We start from the raw sequence: 21,620 nt of genomic DNA, 5'->3' as shown, positions 1-21,620 counted from the left end.
AATGCTAGTGGACAAGCTAACACCAGATCAGGTCAGTAATGCTAGTGGACAAGCTAATACCAGATCAGGTCAGTAATGCTAGTGGACAAGCTAACACCAGATCAGGTCAGTAATGCTAGTGGACAAGCTAACTTCCAGGGGATACACTAGATGCCATCTATAGTGGTGATGACTGGCGTTTACCAGGACGAGTTGTGAATAAAAATAGGCTAGTTGCTGATGTCAAGCTATCTAACATGCCAAACAGATTGGCTACCCTAACGTATCTGAAATTACATGATCAACAGATGCTTTACTGATCATGAAAACCATGCCATTACCTGTTGTATAACTCTGATGATAGGGCTAAACAGTTACTAGCTGTGTAACTCTGATGATAGAGCTAAACAGTTACTAGCTGTATAACTCTGATGATAGAGCTAAACAGTTACCAGCTGTGTAACTCTGATGATAGAGCTAAACAGTTACCAGCTGTATAACTCTGATGATAGAGCTAAACAGTTACTAGCTGTATAACTGATGATAGAGCTAAACAGTTACTAGCTGTGTATCTCTGATGATAGAGCTAAACAGTTACCAGCTGTATAACTCTGATGATAGAGCTAAACAGTTACCAGCTGTATAACTCTGATGATAGAGCTAAACAGTTACTAGCTGTATAACTCTGATGATAGAGCTAAACAGTTACTAGCTGTGTAACTCTGATGATAGAGCTAAACAGTTACCAGCTGTATAACTCTGATGATAGAGCTAAACAGTTACTAGCTGTATAACTCTGATGATAGAGCTAAACAGTTACTAGCTGTATAACTCTGATGATAGAGCTAAACAGTTACTAGCTGTATAACTCTGATGATAGAGCTAAACAGTTACTAGCTGTATAACTCTGATGATAGAGCTAAACAGTTACCAGCTGTATAACTCTGATGATAGAGCTAAACAGTTACTAGCTGTATAACTCTGATGATAGAGCTAAACAGTTACTAGCTGTGTATCTCTGATGATAGAGCTAAACAGTTACTAGCTGTATAACTCTGATGATAGAGCTAAACAGTTACTAGCTGTATAACTCTGATGATAGAGCTAAACAGTTACTAGCTGTGTATACTCTGATGATAGAGCTAAACAGTTACTAGCTGTGTATCTCTGATGATAGAGCTAAACAGTTACTAGCTGTGTATAACTGATGATAGAGCTAAACAGTTACTAGCTGTATAACTCTGATGATAGAGCTAAACAGTTACTAGCTGTATATCTCTGATGATAGAGCTAAACAGTTACTAGCTGTATATCTCTGATGATAGAGCTAAACAGTTACTAGCTGTGTAACTCTGATGATAGAGCTAAACAGTTACTAGCTGTATATCTCTGATGATAGAGCTAAACAGTTACTAGCTGTGTAACTCTGATGATAGAGCTAAACAGTTACTAGCTGTGTAACTCTGATGATAGAGCTAAACAGTTACTAGCTGTGTAACTCTGATGATAGAGCTAAACAGTTACTAGCTGTATAACTCTGATGATAGAGCTAAACAGTTACTAGCTGTGTAACTCTGATGATAGAGCTAAACAGTTACTAGCTGTGTAACTCTGATGATAGGGCTAAACAGTTACTAGCTGTGTAACTCTGATGATAGAGCTAAACAGTTACTAGCTGTGTAACTCTGATGATAGAGCTAAACAGTTACTAGCTGTATAACTCTGATGATAGAGCTAAACAGTTACTAGCTGTATAACTCTGATGATAGAGCTAAACAGTTACTAGCTGTGTAACTCTGATGATAGGGCTAAACAGTTACTAGCTGTATAACTCTGATGATAGAGCTAAACAGTTACTAGCTGTATAACTCTGATGATAGAGCTAAACAGTTACTAGCTGTGTAACTCTGATGATAGAGCTAAACAGTTACTAGCTGTATAACTCTGATGATAGAGCTAAACAGTTACTAGCTGTGTAACTCTGATGATAGAGCTAAACAGTTACTAGCTGTATAACTCTGATGATAGAGCTAAACAGTTACTAGCTGTGTAACTCTGATGATAGAGCTAAACAGTTACCAGCTGTATAACTCTGATGATAGAGCTAAACAGTTACTAGCTGTATAACTCTGATGATAGAGCTAAACAGTTACTAGCTGTGTAACTCTGATGATAGAGCTAAACAGTTACCAGCTGTATAACTCTGATGATAGAGCTAAACAGTTACTAGCTGTATAACTCTGATGATAGAGCTAAACAGTTACTAGCTGTGTAACTCTGATGATAGAGCTAAACAGTTACTAGCTGTATAACTCTGATGATAGAGCTAAACAGTTACTAGCTGTATATCTCTGATGATAGAGCTAAACAGTTACTAGCTGTATAACTCTGATGATAGAGCTAAACAGTTACTAGCTGTGTATCTCTGATGATAGAGCTAAATGTGCGCAATTGTTTTGCATGGAATAATTGGACACAACCAAATAGGTTTTAACTTTAGCAGGTTGTGATTAGAGGTGTGTTTACCTGGTAGTCCAGCATGAGCAGGACAGTGCAGCGTACGCCCACATCCCCTGGCCTCTTCACCTGGAACCCGTCTGTCTCCTGAGTGGTCGCAGTCCTGTGCCACTATAATATAAAAAAATACTAAAATTAGCTAATATTGATTGCCTATTCATGAAAAACAAATCTAAATCATACATTTTTATATCCGAAGATTAAACCACATCTTCTTACCTCGACCAAGTGATTGTCAGGCCCATAGAGGTCCTTGTCCAACTCGATGACCAGAGACTTGAAGAAGGAAGAGAACTTTCTCTTCTGCTTGGTGGCTTCATATTTGGACACAGCAGTCTGAGAAAACATTTTTTTTCAGACATTTCAAGTTATAAACACACACAAGACACTATCTGTCAACACACAGACACACACACAAACATATGGCTACTAATTAGTCCTACATCTTCAAGCAGGCGCCCTTCAACACGCAGCTCCCATGATGCAACAGTGCCCTCTCCGTCTTCTGCGTCGGGCTTGGCAGGGTTGAAGGTGTTGGATATGAAGATACGAAGCTTTCGCTTTTGCTGAAACACAAGAAGCCCAGTCATGTTGAATTTCACTGTCAAAATGTGTATTACCTTCAGAGCAAAACATGGGACGTGATGACCAGGGAAAACTCCCAAGTCCCATTTTATAAGCTACAACTCAGGCCCTGAGCTTTTCTGGTCTGGCCACCTTGTCGGTCAGGAAAGGATCCTGGGCCTGAATTGTAGCCTATAAAATCATCCCTGTCCATCTAATGTTATTCATTAGGATCGAAAAGGCAATGATCCTAGATCAGCACTGTACTATACTTTACTCTGTTTATTATCTATGCACCTCCCTTATCTTCCCTCATTTGCACTCACTGTATATAGATTTGTCTTTTTTATACTGTATTATTGACTGTATGTTTGTTTATTCCATGTGTAACTCTGTGTTGTTGTATGTGTCGAACTGCTTTGCTTTATCTTGGCCAGGTCGCAGTTGTAAATGAGAACTTGTTCTCAACTAGCCTACCTGGTTAATAAATAAAGGTTAAATAAAAAAAATAGTCACCTTACCTACAAGTACATATTACCTCGACTAACCGGTGCCCCTGCACATTGAGTCTGTATCGGTACCCCCTGTATATAGCCTCGCTATTGTTATTTTACTGCTGCACTTTCCTACCTATTTTTAACTTAACAGTTATTTTTCTTAAAACTGCATTGTTGGTTAAGGGCTACACCGGTTGTATTCGGCGCATGTGACAAACACAATTTGATTTGAAAAGCTTTATGAATACAAGCCTTGGCCCTAGTGAGGACATAACTCCATATTTGTTACCTTGATGGGTCTCTTGAGTGCCTCCTGGATGTCCAGACGTTTCCTCATGATGGTCTGATCCAGCTTCCTCTCAAACGCCAGCAGGTCCATGTAGGCCTGAGACTCTGGCACCAGCTCCCGGATCCTCTGAGGTAAAATCTTATCCGCCATTTTCTTCTTCTTTGTACTGCAATTGAAAAAAACAATACAGTGGGAGTTTATAAGGAACGAAAAAATGTAATATTACTGTTGAAGTAAATCCATTCAAGCCTAAAATAACAAATACCGATGGCTAGTCAGATCTTACTGTTGGTTGCGCTGTTGCTGGACCTGTTGGACCTGCTGGGGGGCAGGCCTCTTACGGGAGGGATCCATGACGCCAGGCATCCCTGGTCGGGACACGGGGCTGGAGCCGTAGCCTGGAGGCCCCATGGGCGGACCCTGGGGTGTCATACGGCTGGAGGGGGGCATCCCACCTGGTCTCTGGAGCAGGGAGAGAAGAGACAGGGAGGGGTTAGAGTCTGGAGCAGGGAGAGAAGAGACAGGGAGGGGTTAGAGTCTGGAGCAGGGAGAGAAGAGACAGGGAGTGGTTAGAGTCTGGAGCAGGGAGAGAAGAGACAGGGAGGGGTTAGAGTCTGGAGCAGGGAGAGAAGAGACAGGGAGGGGTTAGAGTCTGGAGCAGGGAGAGAAGAGACAGGGAGGGGTTAGAGTCTGGAGCAGGGAGAGAAGAGACAGGGAGGGGTTAGAGTCTGGAGCAGGGAGAGAAGAGACAGGGAGGGGTTAGAGTCTGGAGGAGGGAGAGAAGAGACAGGGAGGGGTTAGAGTCTGGAGCAGGGAGAGAAGAGACAGGGAGGGGTTAGAGTCTGGAGCAGGGAGAGAAGAGACAGAGGAGGGGTTAGAGTCTGGAGCAGGGAGAGAAGAGACAGGGAGAGGTTAGAGTCTGGAGCAGGGAGAGAAGAGACAGGAGGGGGTTAGAGTCTGGAGCAGGGAGAGAAGAGACAGGGAGGGGTTAGAGTCTGGAGCAGGGAGAGAAGAGACAGGGAGGGGTTAGAGTCTGGAGCAGGGAGAGAAGAGACAGGGAGGGGTTAGAGTCTGGAGCAGGGAGAGAAGAGACAGGGAGGGGTTAGAGTCTGGAGCAGGGAGAGAAGAGACAGGGAGGGGTTAGAGTCTGGAGCAGGGAGAGAAGAGACAGGGAGGGGTTAGAGTCTGGAGCAGGGAGAGAAGAGACAGGGAGGGGTTAGAGTCTGGAGCAGGGAGAGAAGAGACAGGGAGGGGTTAGAGTCTGGAGCAGGGAGAGAAGAGACAGGGAGAGGTTAGAGTCTGGAGCAGGGAGAGAAGAGACAGGGAGGGGTTAGAGTCTGGAGCAGGGAGAGAAGAGACAGGGAGGGGTTAGAGTCTGGAGGAGGGAGAGAAGAGACAGGGAGGGGTTAGAGTCTGGAGCAGGGAGAGAAGAGACAGGGAGGGGTTAGAGTCTGGAGCAGGGAGAGAAGAGACAGGGAGGGGTTAGAGTCTGGAGCAGGGAGAGAAGAGACAGGGAGGGGTTAGAGTCTGGAGCAGGGAGAGAAGAGACAGGGAGGGGTTAGAGTCTGGAGCAGGGAGAGAAGAGACAGGGAGGGGTTAGAGTCTGGAGCAGGGAGAGAAGAGACAGGGAGGGGTTAGAGTCTGGAGCAGGGAGAGAAGAGACAGGGAGGGGTTAGAGTCTGGAGCAGGGAGAGAAGAGACAGGGAGGGGTTAGAGTCTGGAGCAGGGAGAGAAGAGACAGGGAGGGGTTAGAGTCTGGAGCAGGGAGAGAAGAGACAGGGAGGGGTTAGAGTCTGGAGCAGGGAGAGAAGAGACAGGGAGGGGTTAGAGTCTGGAGGAGGGAGAGAAGAGACAGGGAGGGGTTAGAGTCTGGAGCAGGGAGAGAAGAGACAGGGAGGGGTTAGAGTCTGGAGCAGGGAGAGAAGAGACAGGGAGGGGTTAGAGTCTGGAGCAGGGAGAGAAGAGACAGGGAGGGGTTAGAGTCTGGAGCAGGGAGAGAAGAGACAGGGAGGGGTTAGAGTCTGGAGCAGGGAGAGAAGAGACAGGGAGGGGTTAGAGTCTGGAGCAGGGAGAGAAGAGACAGGGAGGGGTTAGAGTCTGGAGCAGGGAGAGAAGAGACAGGGAGGGGTTAGAGTCTGGAGCAGGGAGAGAAGAGACAGGGAGGGGTTAGAGTCTGGAGCAGGGAGAGAAGAGACAGGGAGGGGTTAGAGTCTGGAGCAGGGAGAGAAGAGACAGGGAGGGGTTAGAGTCTGGAGCAGGGAGAGAAGAGACAGGGAGGGGTTAGAGTCTGGAGCAGGGAGAGAAGAGACAGGGAGGGGTTAGAGTCTGGAGCAGGGAGAGAAGAGACAGGGAGGGGTTAGAGTCTGGAGCAGGGAGAGAAGAGACAGGGAGGGGTTAGAGTCTGGAGCAGGGAGAGAAGAGACAGGGAGGGGTTAGAGTCTGGAGCAGGGAGAGAAGAGACAGGGAGGGGTTAGAGTCTGGAGCAGGGAGAGAAGAGACAGGGAGGGGTTAGAGTCTGGAGCAGGGAGAGAAGAGACAGGGAGGGGTTAGAGTCTGGAGCAGGGAGAGAAGAGACAGGGGGGGGTTAGAGTCTGGAGGAGGGAGAGGTTAGAGTCTGGAGGAGGGGGGGGGTTAGAGTCTGGAGCAGGGAGAGAAGAGACAGGGAGGGGTTAGAGTCTGGAGCAGGGAGAGAAGAGACAGGGAGGGGTTAGAGTCTGGAGCAGGGAGAGAAGAGACAGGGAGGGGTTAGAGTCTGGAGCAGGGAGAGAAGAGACAGGGAGGGGTTAGAGTCTGGAGGAGGGAGAGAAGAGACAGGGAGGGGTTAGAGTCTGGAGGAGGGAGAGGTTAGAGTCTGGAGGAGGGAGGGGTTAGAGTCTGGAGCAGGGAGAGAAGAGACAGGGAGGGGTTAGAGTCTGGAGCAGGGAGAGAAGAGACAGGGAGGGGTTAGAGTCTGGAGCAGGGAGAGAAGAGACAGGGAGGGGTTAGAGTCTGGAGGAGGGAGAGAAGAGACAGGGAGGGGTTAGAGTCTGGAGCAGGGAGAGGGTAGAGACAGGAGGGAGGGGTTAGAGTCTGGAGCAGGGAGAGAAGAGACAGGGAGGGGTTAGAGTCTGGAGCAGGGAGAGAAGAGACAGGGAGGGGTTAGAGTCTGGAGCAGGGAGAGAAGAGACAGGGAGGGGTTAGAGTCTGGAGCAGGGAGAGAAGAGACAGGGAGGGGTTAGAGTCTGGAGCAGGGAGAGAAGAGACAGGGAGGGGTTAGAGTCTGGAGCAGGGAGAGAAGAGACAGGGAGGGGTTAGAGTCTGGAGGAGGGAGAGGTTAGAGACTGAGGAGGGAGGGGTTAGAGTCTGGAGCAGGGAGAGAAGAGACAGGGAGGGGTTAGAGTCTGGAGCAGGGAGAGAAGAGACAGGGAGGGGTTAGAGTCTGGAGCAGGGAGAGAAGAGACAGGGAGGGGTTAGAGTCTGGAGCAGGGAGAGAAGAGACAGGGAGGGGTTAGAGTCTGGAGGAGGGAGAGAGGTTTAGAGTCTGGAGGAGGGAGGGGGTTAGAGTCTGGAGCAGGGAGAGAAGAGACAGGGAGGGGTTAGAGTCTGGAGCAGGGAGAGAAGAGACAGGGAGGGGTTAGAGTCTGGAGCAGGGAGAGAAGAGACAGGGAGGGGTTAGAGTCTGGAGCAGGGAGAGAAGAGACAGGGAGGGGTTAGAGTCTGGAGCAGGGAGAGAAGAGACAGGGAGGGGTTAGAGTCTGGAGCAGGGAGAGAAGAGACAGGGAGGGGTTAGAGTCTGGAGCAGGGAGAGAAGAGACAGGGAGAGGTTAGAGTCTGGAGCAGGGAGAGAAGAGACAGGGAGGGGTTAGAGTCTGGAGCAGGGAGAGAAGAGACAGGGAGGGGTTAGAGTCTGGAGCAGGGAGAGAAGAGACAGGGAGGGGTTAGAGTCTGGAGCAGGGAGAGAAGAGACAGGGAGGGGTTAGAGTCTGGAGCAGGGAGAGAAGAGACAGGGAGGGGTTAGAGTCTGGAGCAGGGAGAGAAGAGACAGGGAGGGGTTAGAGTCTGGAGGAGGGAGAGGTTAGAGTCTGGAGGAGGGAGAGGTTAGAGTCTGGAGGAGAGAAGAAATAGGGAGGGGTTAGAGTTTGGAGAGGAAAAGATGAATGGTGTTTGATAGGAGAAAAGAGTAGAAAAGGATAAAAGAGGAGGAGAAAAGGGAGAAGAAGAGGTTGTGGGAGAGAAAGGGAAGAAAGAGGTGGAGAGAAGAGGTGCTACTGATGGTTGAGATGAGGAACAAAATGTTTTCCTATCATCTACTGGTAGATTCATCTTTGCAGGTGTTAATTCTGCCTTAGACTAAACATTCTCCTTTTGATGAGGTCTACCGAATGTGTTCAACAGATAGTGTTTTCCATTTGCGCCGGCTGTCGGCAAAAATCAGCCGGTTAGACTCATTTACAGCCGGCTACTTCTCATTTAAAAGTTTAAATTCGCTAGTCTTTCAAGCCCTCTCCCGCTAGAATTAACGATATGCATCTTATAGTAATCTATTGATAGGATAGTCACCCGTCAGTCACAAAGCGAGCAATGGAAGGGAAACGCAGTCTGCCGTCTGCTCCGCCTCCTGGTGTGCGCTGCGGTTGGTTGCAGTCTAATTTCTTCACACAGAGGAAGGAGAGTACTGATAGTTTGGATTTATGAACTTTAAATCCTTATTAATCATTAGTTGTAATAGAGAAATGAGTTGTGCCATAACCATTAACCTCTGGTGTAGGAGGATATGTATATGGTGGGTGCAATTAAGCTTGGAATGTACTGAGTGTAGGGAAAGCGATCACGTGGCAGGCATTGATAAGGGGAGAGAGCCATGGATTAGTGATGGAGGGGGTCCAGGTCAGGCATTGATAAGGGGAGAGAGCCATGGATTAGTGATGGAGGGGGTCCAGGTCAGGCATTGATAAGGGGAGAGAGCCATGGATTAGTGATGGAGGGGGTCCAGGTCAGGCATTGATAAGGGGAGAGAGCCATGGATTAGTGATGGAGGGGGTCCAGGTCAGGCATTGATAAGGGGAGAGAGCCATGGATTAGTGAGGGGAGGGGGTCAAGATCAGGTCACGTTAAGGGAGAAATACAAGTTTATGGCCCGCATCACTTAGTGTCCTGCCTAGCAGGAAAGATACAATGTTTGTACAGATATGTAGGAGACTCAGCCTAGGAGGAAGGGTTAAATATCAGTGCTTGTGTGAAAAGTTTTTTGTCTAATGCAGCTGTATTGATCCTCTGGGAAGAATAAACTTGGTTTAAGCTTTCATAGTGTCCGCTGAGTTTTTACTCCCCCTACGCGGGGAGCCCCAAAAAAGAGGAAGCGGGTATTTTCTCTGTACATCCACAGATGAGCCAGTCAGACTTCATATGTAGGCTATGGGATGGTAGCTAGCTAAGTGCACAGACGCAATGCACACAACACTAAATACATCCTACAAGATAGCTAACAAATGTAGCTAGTATTGATTAGCTAGTTTCCATGAAACAGCTGCCTGTGTTAGCTGCCGAGTTAGTGCAATGTCCTTAGCGAGCTAGCTAAACATTTGGCTATGGGCTGGCACTGGCAGTATGGGATAATGGGGTGGATTAAATTGTTTCTTCGTCATCTTGCTAGGTAGTTATCTAGCTGTGGCCATCTGGCTAGTAACAAGTGATTTCTACAACAATAGCAACATCAGCGCAGATAGCTTGGAATCTAGACCATAAGCAATACGCACAGGATATGCATTGCCAAACAACGCTAATGCCACCTTCTGGTTTGGAGTATTTTAACAAGGCTGAGTGGCTGACGACTTCCAAGGTCATTGTTGTGTGAACACAAGAGATTGACTGTCAACACTGTTTAGAGGTACTGTCGGCAGGCAAACGTTTGAAAATCCTACCAGTGCGTCTGAGTTCTTAGCCTAATTATTGTTCTGACACATACGTTGAATTAATTTTTGCGTGCTTCGCATGGCCAGCCTTCTTTTATTGACAACTGAACAGGAAGGGTTAACTAGTTTATAAAAGGAGTTGAACTGACAACGTTGGTCTTCTATATGCCTTTGACATTCATAAATTATGCAGTGTGATTATATGTCCATGGTATCCTATCGGGCGAAGTAAACCAAAGGATTTCTTTGGTTTCCTTTCTTAGGATGTCGGGGCTTGCCAGACAGTGACACTAAAGTGAGTGACTCATCAGTCAGTGGCTGCATTTAGAGACTCATTCTGGTCCAAATATGATAATTAGGGCATTCACGAAATCCAGACATTAAAACGGAATTCAACAATATTCAAAAAGGTATTGAATCAACTAAAGGTATTGAACATTTATCAAATTTGCCCAAGTTTATCATAAAGACATGAACAGAATGCATCAGTGATTCGTATTTCCTGCCACCTTCTGAAGAGGCAACAAAAATGCCCGTGTGTGTGTGGTGCGTGTCTACCACTTTTTGTAGCCGTTAGCGGTGATGCTAATGCAAACTGAAGGCTTTCCCCAAAAACATTCTCAAATAAATGTTAACTACAAAATAGCCTACAATTACCTGCCAGAATGATATGATTATTTTTATCAATCCAGTGTGTATTTGTTTTGCAAACTCTATGATCACGTGTGCTACAAAACCACTGCTAAACAACAGCCTCTTGCTAGGTGTCCACTGGAATTAAAGGGTCACTTTTGCTAGTTGTCCACTGGAATTAAAGGGTCACTTTTGCTAGTTGTCCACTGGAATTAAAGGGTCACTTTTGCTAGTTGTCCACTGGAATTAAAGGGTCACTTTTGCTAGGTGTCCACTGGAATTAAAGGGTAACTTTTGCTAGGTGTCCACTGGAATTAAAGGGTCACTTTTGCTAGGTGTCCACTGGAATTAAAGGGTCACTTTTGCTAGTTGTCCACTGGAATTAAAGGGTAACTTTTGCTAGGTGTCCACTGGAATTAAAGGGTAACTTTTGCTAGGTGTCCACTGGAATTAAAGGGTAACTTTTGCTAGGTGTCCACTGGAATTAAAGGGTAACTTTTGCTAGGTGTTCACTGGAATTAAAGGGTCACTTTTGCTAGGTGTCCACTGGAATTAAAGGGTCACTTTTGCTAGGTGTCCACTGGAATTAAAGGGTCACTTTTGCTAGTTGTCCACTGGAATTAAAGGGTCACTTTTGGGGTAGCCTAGTGGTTAGAGCGTTGGGCCAGTAACCGAAAGGTTGCTGGATTGAATCCCCGAGCTGACAAGGTACAAATCTGTCGTTCTGCCCCTGAACAAGGCAGTTAACCCACTGTTCCCTGGTAGGCCATCATTGTAAATAAGAATTTGTTCTTAACTGACTTTCCCACTTAAATAAAAGGTTAAATAATTTATTTTGAAATACACCAACAAAACGCAACATCTCCGATTTTTCAGACCTCAAAAGCAGTCTCCTGGTGTGGTTTAAGCATTGCTGTGGACTTACATCACATTGTTGTTTTTCTATTTAAAAAAAAAAAAACGATTTGATTTTGAGAGCAAAACATAACCTGGAAAAACAAAACCTTAAAATGTATTTAAGATAATGTGTCTGTTTTAATAAAATCCATAATATGAAGAACAAACATTGTGGCAATTGATATCTTGCAGTAAAATTGTAAATACAACTTTACGATCTCAAGAGAAGAGAAGTTAATTGTTAAAAAAGGTTTCTAACAATACACTGAATTCATACATGTTCAGTTATTTAAATTGTAAAGTAATGTCTTTCTTCACAATACCACAACAAATTATTCCAATCTGGGAGGTAAACTCGATAAAGTATTCAATAATTTCACTGTGTATTTAAGATGGAATCAAGGCATTAGAATGTTCCAGATGCCACCAAAACAGAGCTTCTTCGGCCGGGGGCGCCAGGCTGGCTACTTTTTCTATTTGGCTGGCTACTCTACTCTACTCACTTGAGGAAAACACTGCAGATAAGTTATGTTCGGTACCATACCAGTCAGGGTCAAGGATGTGGCTTGGTGAGGATGGTAGTGGAAGGAATAGTACAAACAAGGTGATTCTCTGGATAGAGGCTGTTTCAATGGCATGAAAACTCTACTAAATTCCTCATCATTATTTATGAATAACTAAAAGACTCATGAATAGGATACGCATTCAAGAAACATTGTTGAGTATACAGGAAACATTGGTGAGCAGCAACAAGTGAAAAAAAAATCCATGTGTTGAAATACAGGTAGAAATGCTCTGATATTTAATGTAGATCGGAACTAAATTGAACGACCATTCAAGGACAATATAACAAACATCAGCACTAGACAAAATACAGATTGAATTACAACATCCTTATATTGAATCAAGGCCAACTTATTTTACATTCACAATAAAAATATATAATAGTCATCTTAAAATTAATGTAAAGTTTGCAAATCCTTAAATAAGAAACAAAATGTATCTTTTCACTACCCAATAAAATATTTCAGATATAAGGCAATAGGTGAAATAACCTGGAAATTTTACTGCAAAAAAATCCTCATAAAAAACGATAGCAACAAAAATCATCCACAACACACAACCAAATCACTCACCAATCCATGTGCTAGGAACTCAAACAGGCGACTTCGTGTTTCTGAATGCATGAGTACTTATATAGAGACGGTAGCTAGTAGGCAGAGGAGAGGATAGATGAGACGCCTTCAGAACAGACCGGTATGGCTCCAGCCAGAGGCACACCTCTCTTTCCCTCTCCTCTCTGCAGCCTTGGAGGGAGGGCTGTCTGATCTGTTCTGCTCACATCAACGCTGATGCACACACTCTCTCTCTCCTTTCCCTCTCCTCTCTACAGACTTGGAGGGGGGGCTGTGCTGTGTGATGTGTGCCTTGCTCATCAACGCTGAAGCCCTCTGCCCTCTCCTAGTGATGGGCAGTATATAAAAAAAATCCATATCGTGATAAATTGACATTTTTTCCAATAACGACAAATCCCCAATAAATTAACAAATAATTTTTGGGGGATGCTGGCTGGGTGATATGGACAAAAAGTAATATCGCGATAAATGTAACCCATTTTGCTCGACAACAACAAACACAACAATAATAAAATGTTTAATGTACAGTTAGTTACTTTCCATTATCAGCAGCACCTTCCTCCAAATGAGGAAGGTGAGAACTCAAAACTAGATTGCGAACTCTAAATATGATATTGCTGCTCAATAGATTAATCAAATTAGCCTACACATGGCTATCAGTAAAATGTAGACTAATGTCCTACAAAACGTTCCAGCGCTAGACATAGGCTACTTGATGTAGGTCTACTCACTGTAAATGGCGCGCTCCGCTGGCACATCTAAACCATACTAACTACAGCCTACTCCAGTGGTAAAGTGGCTCCATTAATACTATTACGACGAGAAATATATGATATTCCAGTGGAGGCTCCGAGGAGGAGGAAGAAGGGGAGGACCGCCATCAGTAAATTTAATAAAAACAAAACAAATTGTAAAACATAAGTTATCCTTTTAAGATAAACCTATACTCAATATATTCACGTCACCAAATAATTGATTATAATACACTTTTTCCCCCAGTGAAGGTCTACAGTAGCCTCAGCACTCTGTAGGGTAGCGCCATGGTGTAGCCGGAGGAAAGCTAGCTTCCGTCCTCCTCTAGGTACATTGACTTCAATACAAACCTAGGAGGCTTATGGTTCTCACCCGCTTCCATAGACTTACACAGTAATTATGACAACCTCCGGAGGACGCCCTCCAACCTATCAGAGCTCTTGCAGCATGAACTGACATGTTGTCCACCCAATCAAAGGATCAGATAATGACTCTAGTACTCAAAGCATAAGCTACAGCTAGCTATCACTGCAGTGCATAAAATGTGGTGAGTAGTTGACTCAGAGAGGGAGAATAGTTTTACTGTTTTGATCAAATACATACACTACCGTTCAAAAGTTTGGGGTCACTTAGAAATGTCCTTGTCTTTGAAAGAAAAGCACATTTTTGGTCCATTAAAATAACATCAAATTGATCAGAAATACACTGTAGACATTGTTAATGTTGTAAATGACTACTGTAGCTCAAAACGTCTGATTTTTAATGGAATATCTACATAGGCGTACAGAGGCCCATTATCAGCAACCGTCACTCCTGTGTTCCAATGGCACGTTGTGTTAGCTAATCCAAGTTTATCATTTTAAAAGGCTAATTGATCATTAGAAAACTCTTCTGCAAATATGTTAGCACAGCTGAAAACTGTTGTCCTGATTAAATAAGCAATCAAACGGTCCTTCTTTAGACTAGTTGAGTATATGGAGCATCAGCATTTGTGGGTTCGACTACAGGCTCAAAATGGCCAGAAACAAAGCACTTTCTTCTGAAACTCGTCAGTCTATTCTTGTTCTGAGAAATTAAGGCTATTCCATGTGAGAAATTGCCAAGAAACTAAAGATCTCGTACAACGCTGTGTACTACTCCCTTCACAGAACAGCACAAACTGGCTCTAAGACAATGGACAGAGGAACTCTGCCTAAAAGGCCAGCATCTCGGAGTCGCCTCTTCACTTGACGTTGAGACTAGTGTGTTGCGGGTACTATTTAATGAAGCTGCCAGTTGAGGACTTGTGAGGCGTCTGTTTCTCAAATGAGACACTAATGTACTTGTCCTCTTACCGGGTGTGCACCGGGGCCTCCCACATTCGATTCTGGTTAGAGACAGTTTGCGCTGTAAATATTCCACTGTAGATATTCTATAAAAATCAACTGTCTCCAGCTACAATAGTCATTTACAACATTAACAATGTCTACACTGTATTTCAGAGATGAAACTTAACTGCTTGACATGTATGATGAAATCCTGGTTGAGAATGAAACTGAAAAAATGAACAACGAAACAGCATAGCAAGTGAAAGAAAGAGGTTGTGATTATGTTTTACTGGTAATGGGGACATACGTAAATGCCAACAAAATAACTTTTTGGTCAGTGTGGTGTGTGTAACCTTTAACTAGGCAAGTCAGTTAACCTCTCTGGTATCATTGGGACGCTAGCGTCCCACCTCGACAACAGCCAGTGAAATTGCAGGGCGCCAAATTCAAACAGAAGTCCCATAATTACACCATTTTAAAGATAAAGTTCTTGTTAATCCAACCACAGTGTCCGATTTCAAAAAGGCATGGCGCGTTATGTTCAGCGCGTTGTCTCAAATAACATCCGGTGAAATTGCAGAGAGCCAAATCAAATTACAGAAATACTCATAAACATTGATGAAAGATACAAGTGTTATACATAGGATGAAAGATAAACGTCTTGTTAATCCAGCCGCTGTGTCAGATTTCAAAAAGGCTTTACGGTGAAAGCACACCATGTGATTATGTTAGGACAGCGCCTAGCCACAAAACACCATACAGACATTTTCCAGCCAAGGAGAGGACTTACAAAAGTCAGAAATAGCGATTAAATGAATCACTTACCTTTGATGATCTTCATCTGGTGGCACTCCCAGGACTCCATGTTACACAATAAATGTTTGTTTTGTTCGATAATGTCCCTCTATGTCCAAAAATCTCCGTTTTGTTGGTGCAATAGAAAAGGAGAAACAAGAAAGGCGCATTCACGATCACACGCTGGACTCATGTCTGGAAATTTCCACTGTCCACTCATTGAAAGTGCTGTATCTCCCTCGTTTTTCAGAGTAAACGCCTGAAACAATGCCTAAAGACTGGCCACATGTAGAAGAAGCCATAGAGATCGTGAACTGGGTCCTAAGTCTTTGTATGGTGGATAGGCTTTCAATGGAAAAACAGCCTTTCAGAATAATAGTACTTTCTGTGCAAATCTACCAATTATATGCATATCCTAGCTTCTGGACCTGAGTAGCAGGCAGTTTAATTTGGACACGCTTTTCATCCAAAATTCCGAATGCTGCCCCCTACCCTAGTGAAGTTAAGAACAAATTCTTATTTACAATGATGGCCTACCCCGCTCAAACCCGGACGAACGCTGTGCCAATTGTGCGCTGCCCTATGGGACTCCCAATCACACCCGGATGTGATACAGCCTGGATTTGAACCAGTGACTGTAGTGACGCCTCTTGCACTGAAATGCAGTGCCTTAGAACGCTGCGTCCATGTGTGTGTTAACTTTTTAACTGTACTAGAATGCTTAAAAGGCCGCTAAAATTGTAAATATCGGTTATCAGTTTATTTTTGGCAAGGAGGATATTGGCATCGGTGCATCCCTACAAATAATGGTTTCAGAACAATCTACAGGAACATTTTGTAGCAAAATCACCAAAAATAAATGACGTACAGCTAAATGAGGCACTAAGAGGAAGGTGACGTCTGTAATTTTAGTTTTTTGACTCAGCTCTACCCTCTCCTGTTCTCTACTGCAAGCTGCAGCCTCTGACTCTCTCTACGTCTGTCTACATGTCTGTCTGTCTACATGTCTGTCTGTCTACATGTCTGTCTGTCTACATGTCTGTCTGTCTACATGTCTGTCTGTCTACAGACCACAACACCTGGGTCGTGTTCATTAGGGCACACCTGTGGTCAAATGTTTCAAACTGTTATTTAATAGAAAACAAAAATGTGCGTGCATATACACAGGCAGTCCAAATCTGATTATTTTTCCTCTTATGGGTCATTTGACCAATCAGATCAGCTATTTTGCCAATAATTGGCCAAAAGATCAGAATTGGGCTGCCTGTGTAAATGTAGCCTTATCGGATAAGATCGGGTAGTTTCTCCCCGTTTCAGTCTGTTTGGTATCTAATGACCATGACTCTGCACCCTACCTTCAGCCATCTATTTATTCTTTAGTTTTCATCCACATTGGAGAATGTATTCTCACATTTGTCGCCATAGTGATTTCAGTGAGTCATGTAGATAGACGAGGTTCTAAAGCAGAGGTTTGTGATTCTGTACACTAATAGATGGAGTTGCTGGACGAGAACTCACCACCGAAGCGTGCCTCAAACGCTATAGGAAAATATTTGTTCTTTATTGCCATTTCATCTGCAAACCCTTTGCCCGGTCTTCGAGAGAGCAGAAGGACATTGCAGTTTACATGCCAAGAAAAAAAATCAAGGTGGATGTATCTTTGCAGTAATAAATGGACGTTACTGTGTGTGAGTGGAATGAAGAATTCAACAGCCATTAAAATTCTCAACGGATCGATTTTACACGTCTGTGCAACCTTGGTTTTCTACACAACAACTAGGGAGTTGTTCTGAAGCTTATAGAATGTGTGGCAGAGTGACTAGGAAGGACGCCACTGCTGCCGGTGAGGTACGATTTTGTGATCCAGGCAGTGACATGAGACAAAAGTAGACAGATCTTTCTTTCACTGAGAAATGCTTTTCAGGGGAATAACTGCATATGTGGGTATGGATGTGGGTACGTAGACCCACGAGCCACTACAGACCCTCATAAGTTTTGTGCCCCCCCCATCAAAGTTGCCCAACGCTGGGTTAGCTTATACCAAACGCTGCCATAGATGTTTCAACTAACCTGCTTGTAATTCTAAATGCATTAGAATGGTGCTGCAATGGATAGAAGCCATTTTACGGGCTCCGGATCAATTCTGCTATTTTGTGCTTTTTTTTGTTGTTGCGCTGATATTAACTATTGTTTCCACAATGGTTCCTTATGACCCAAAAGAGCTTCTGGGCATCAGAACAGCGATCACTAACTAACACAAAGATTTCTACTTCAACGAGTCAGAGGCTCAGGACATACGGCTCACACTGGACCAGGACATAAATATGCCTGAGACTCGGAAGAGAACGAGACAGTGCGAGAGAGGTCGACGTGCGGGCACCCTGACGAAACTACAATCGGCGAGTACATAAACCACCTCTACCCTCTGTTCTTTTGGCGAATGTACAATCACTGGAGAAGAAACTAGACAAGCTCTGTTCAAGACTATACTATCAAATGGGACCTGAAGAATTGTAATATCCTATTTGTCAGAGTCACGGCTGAACAAAGACATGGATAATATACTGGTTTCTCTATGCGTCGCCAGGATAGAGCAGCAGCGTCTGGTAAGCTCAAGGGGGGAGGTGTGTTAACCACCGCTGGTCTCTAGGTTCTGCTTGGCTGAGTTAGAATACCTCATGATGATGATGATAATGAAAACAGAGAAAACTGAAAGATATTAAATCCAAATGTACTGCTCGCGTGTCACACAATGTGACCAAAACAAAGATCTACACACAGGCAAGAGGCATTTCTCACTTGATACAAAATATGGATTTAATATATTTCAGCTTTTTATAGAACCACCTGCAACTGGACACGGACATTTATAAGATACCCTTTTCTCCGAATCCAGAACAAAGACAGTATCATCAAGAGCAGATTAATTGAAACATATATGACAGAGTTTTGTAGGGCACTGATGTTGGGCGATTAGGCTCGAAGTCGCCGTTCCAATTCATCTCAAAGTTGTTCGATGGAGTTGAGGTTAGGGCTCTGTGCAGGCCAGTCAAGTTCTTCCACACCGATCTCGACAAACCATTTCTGTATGTACCTCACTTTGTGCACAGGGGCATTGTCATGCTTTTCAAACAGTTGGATACAGACAGAAGGGTGTGTTCATAACAATTCAACTGTTCAACCTTGTTAGCTAGCAGATAGATCCAAGTTGGCTAAACTTGAAATATAAAGATTAGCTGGCTAGTCACGAGAATGTAGGCTTGAGAGATTATTGAGGAGATCTATGTTTATTTTCTATAGCCTAATGCCGCAACAACAAGTTAGTCATTATTAATGAATGAGCAACCTGCATGGTTCTAGTTAAACTTGTAACAGTCTTCATAGACAGACTACAAAGCCAGATCAGTGATTATTGCAAAGAGCAGGTAAAACTATTTTTGATAAAATAATGAAATTATTAGTGGGTGTTATGGTTGTAGAAAGCTTATATTTAGCCTCGGTATAACTTCACAAACCCTGAATTCATAGATTATTGCTGACTGTTTGAAATCCTGTGTATTTTACTTTTAAACTGTACAACAATGCATATTTAGAGAAAACATGTTCCCCAATGCTGGAAGGAGGGCCTGAGTAAAAAAGTTTGGGAACCCCTGATGGCTACAGTAAAGACAAAGATTTAAACTAAACCCAGATAGACCACAGCCTGCCGTTTCCAATGGGAACAAATGAGTCATAGTGGGCAGAACAAGCAAGGCGGGCAGAGCCAAGCACGAGCCAGCGAGATTCCATTGGCACGTTCTAGCATACATCTACATAGTTCTGTTAGGGAACGCCTCCTATGTGAAGTGTGCGTGTGCTGTATAACTCAATAAGCCTTTGCACTCCTAAACAACACTATTTTAAAAAACTTTTTCAAAGGGTAGTCTACTAAACATAGTCCACTCTGTTCATAACAGATTTTAGTTTTGGAAATAGAAAACTGTATTGTGATCAAATGTTTCATCGATGGGAAAATTAGCAGAATGTCGGCCAAAATCCATCTCGTTCCATCTTCTCCTACTGCTGGACAGCGGCCTTCCTCTCACTACCATATTTGGTAGTGAGTGGAAACGCCAAGTGGATGCTTCACATTTATACATCTCATCCGTGGTAGAGATGCACACACCACCTTTCATTCCATCATCTGCAGATGTTGCCAGAATATACAGACCCTACAGTTACGCTTGTTTACACTGAGCTGCACTGGGGTCAGAACGCAATCAGGGTTACATTAAGACACAGTGGTGAGCGGCTTAAGATATGGGTTCAAAAACTTCCCTCAATGCTTAACTGGCTAAAGTTGGCTAGCTTGCTAGTTACTTCCAGACACAATTGAAAGAACAACTCACTGACCATTTTACTTGCCCTACAAGAGCTGGTTAGGCTGTTTTCATGTAATCTAGTTAGTGACTGTGTTGCTGGCAACCATTTAAATTGTTTTTCTGCTGACGTTTACTGACACCATCAAAATGAACAGGTTTTCTAATTCAAATAAAAAAAAAATCTAATTTTATTTGTCAAATGCACTGAATACAACAGTTAGACCTTACAGTGAAATGCTTACTTACAAGCCCTTAACCAACAACGCAGTTAAGAAAAATAAAAGTTAAGAAAATATTTACTAAATAAATGAACATTTAAAAAAAGTAACAATACAATAACGACATTATATATATATATATATATATATAATATATTTACAAAATCGTTATTGGGGTACCGGTACTGAGCCAATGTGCTGGGGTACAGGTGAGACGAGGTAATTTCGGTAATATGTACATGTAGGTAGGGTTATTCAGTGCTCTGGCACACTCAGACAAGAGTGTCCTGAAATCAGAGTAGATAGCCAGAGTGAATTTACTAACACATTCCTAATGTAACCAGGATTGCGTCCTGACCCCAGTGTAACTTTGTGTAAACGGGAGTAACGGTAGGTTCTGTATCTTCTGGCAACCGCGGATTTAAAACCACACAAATCAAATTTTACTTAGTTAGCTACCCAGATAGCTTTTAGCTAACACACGCCAAACTACTAGCAAATGGGCTAGTTAGTTAGACCGTTAACTAGCTAGTTTAGCTAACGTATTAATTTTAACCGCCACTTGGGGACAGAGTTAGCTCATAGCTAGCGCGGTAGGTGGTGGTCATCTACAAAGTGTAGTTAGCTACAATAGCTAGCTAACTAGTTGTGCATAAACATAACAGTGTGAATAACCACAAAACAATAAATCAAGGACGACAATCAGTAATCAGGGGCCTTTACGAGTAACGTAACGGTACCCCGTCGTTAACTACATATCATTACTACAGTATAGGCTAACTACCGCTTTGAAAACGGCTTTGTTCTAGCTAACGTTAGCCGTTGAATCGTGGCTCACCGGGTATCCAGGCCCAGGCATCGGAGATCGGTAAAGGTGGTTCTGTGCGCCCGATGAGGGTCCCATCCTTCCTCCAGGAGTTCCAGGTCCCATGCCTGGTCCTCCACCTTGCACCTGGGGTCCGGGTCCCATTCCCCCGCCACCACCTCCCGTTGGAGCCGATTGAAAACTACCTCTGGCCGCCATCTCCCCTGGATGTCTCCGCCGCCGGATCGTGGAACGGAACTATCGCGACTCGCGAGAGTAGTCTAGTTGATGTAGCGGAGCGTTTCTTTTTACGACAGCAACCTCTGCTGTTTCATTTCCATATAACCAGCCCTTATTGAGGTAAACATGTTACAATCTACAGCACCCTATGAAAGCAGTTTCAAAATAAAAACCACCAAATGCATGTAAACCCTTTCTGTATGGAGACCCCGCTGCCACGGGGTCTCTGGAGTCAGCAGTTTTACAGTTAGCACAGGTTATAGATTTTTCTTCAACTTCAAACAGGTTAAAATGTTAATATTAATGTATTTCTAGTATGTCTACCAGAGTTGTGGACTCGAGACAAGATTGTAATTGGATATCACGAAAAAGGGGGTAAAAACAAATGCCTGGACTTGGAGCCTCAAGACTCGACTTGAGCACTAGCGGTTCTGGGGGGGGGGGAATAATTTTTACATAACTAATTTTTGCTATCATTATTTTTTTTACATCCGTTATTAGACAGTGATGATGATTATGAACATGGTATTTTGCCTGCTAATGCCTGCAATGCAGTGAAGAAAACGATATGACAACAATAACGTCTAATGTAACTGGCCCCTCTAACAGTACAACTGGCCCCAGCTTGGCCCCCCCAGTTGAAATGGTCTAGAACCACCACTGGACTTGAGATGGATGATTTGAAATGATCTGGCCATGTTTTGTAATGTTTTATCTCTCATTTTGTGGCACAGTCTA

The 21,620-nt window shown here is 43.8% G+C and overlaps 1 protein-coding gene across 1 annotated transcript in view; it reads right to left on the bottom strand.

Moving 5' to 3' along the window:
- The window catches only part of LOC106583704 (SWI/SNF-related matrix-associated actin-dependent regulator of chromatin subfamily D member 1), a 31,767-nt gene extending 10,818 nt beyond the window's left edge, over positions 1–20,949 (bottom strand). The window contains exons 1-6 of the mRNA XM_014168208.2: positions 20,676–20,949; positions 4,133–4,308; positions 3,847–4,012; positions 2,940–3,062; positions 2,716–2,832; positions 2,506–2,607 (exon numbers count right to left, since the gene is read on the bottom strand). Of these exons, the coding sequence (XP_014023683.1) occupies positions 2,506–2,607; positions 2,716–2,832; positions 2,940–3,062; positions 3,847–4,012; positions 4,133–4,308; positions 20,676–20,861 (870 nt within the window). The 5' untranslated portion in view covers positions 20,862–20,949. The remainder of the gene's footprint in view (positions 1–2,505; positions 2,608–2,715; positions 2,833–2,939; positions 3,063–3,846; positions 4,013–4,132; positions 4,309–20,675) is intronic.
- Between the last annotated feature and the right edge of the window lie 671 nt (positions 20,950–21,620).

This window comes from Salmo salar, chromosome ssa22, assembly GCF_905237065.1.
Source record: "Salmo salar chromosome ssa22, Ssal_v3.1, whole genome shotgun sequence".
In the NCBI taxonomy this organism is placed as follows: domain Eukaryota; kingdom Metazoa; phylum Chordata; class Actinopteri; order Salmoniformes; family Salmonidae; genus Salmo; species Salmo salar.
The sequence above is the reverse complement of the archived record's forward strand: the minus strand, read 5'-3'. Positions and strand labels throughout refer to the sequence as shown.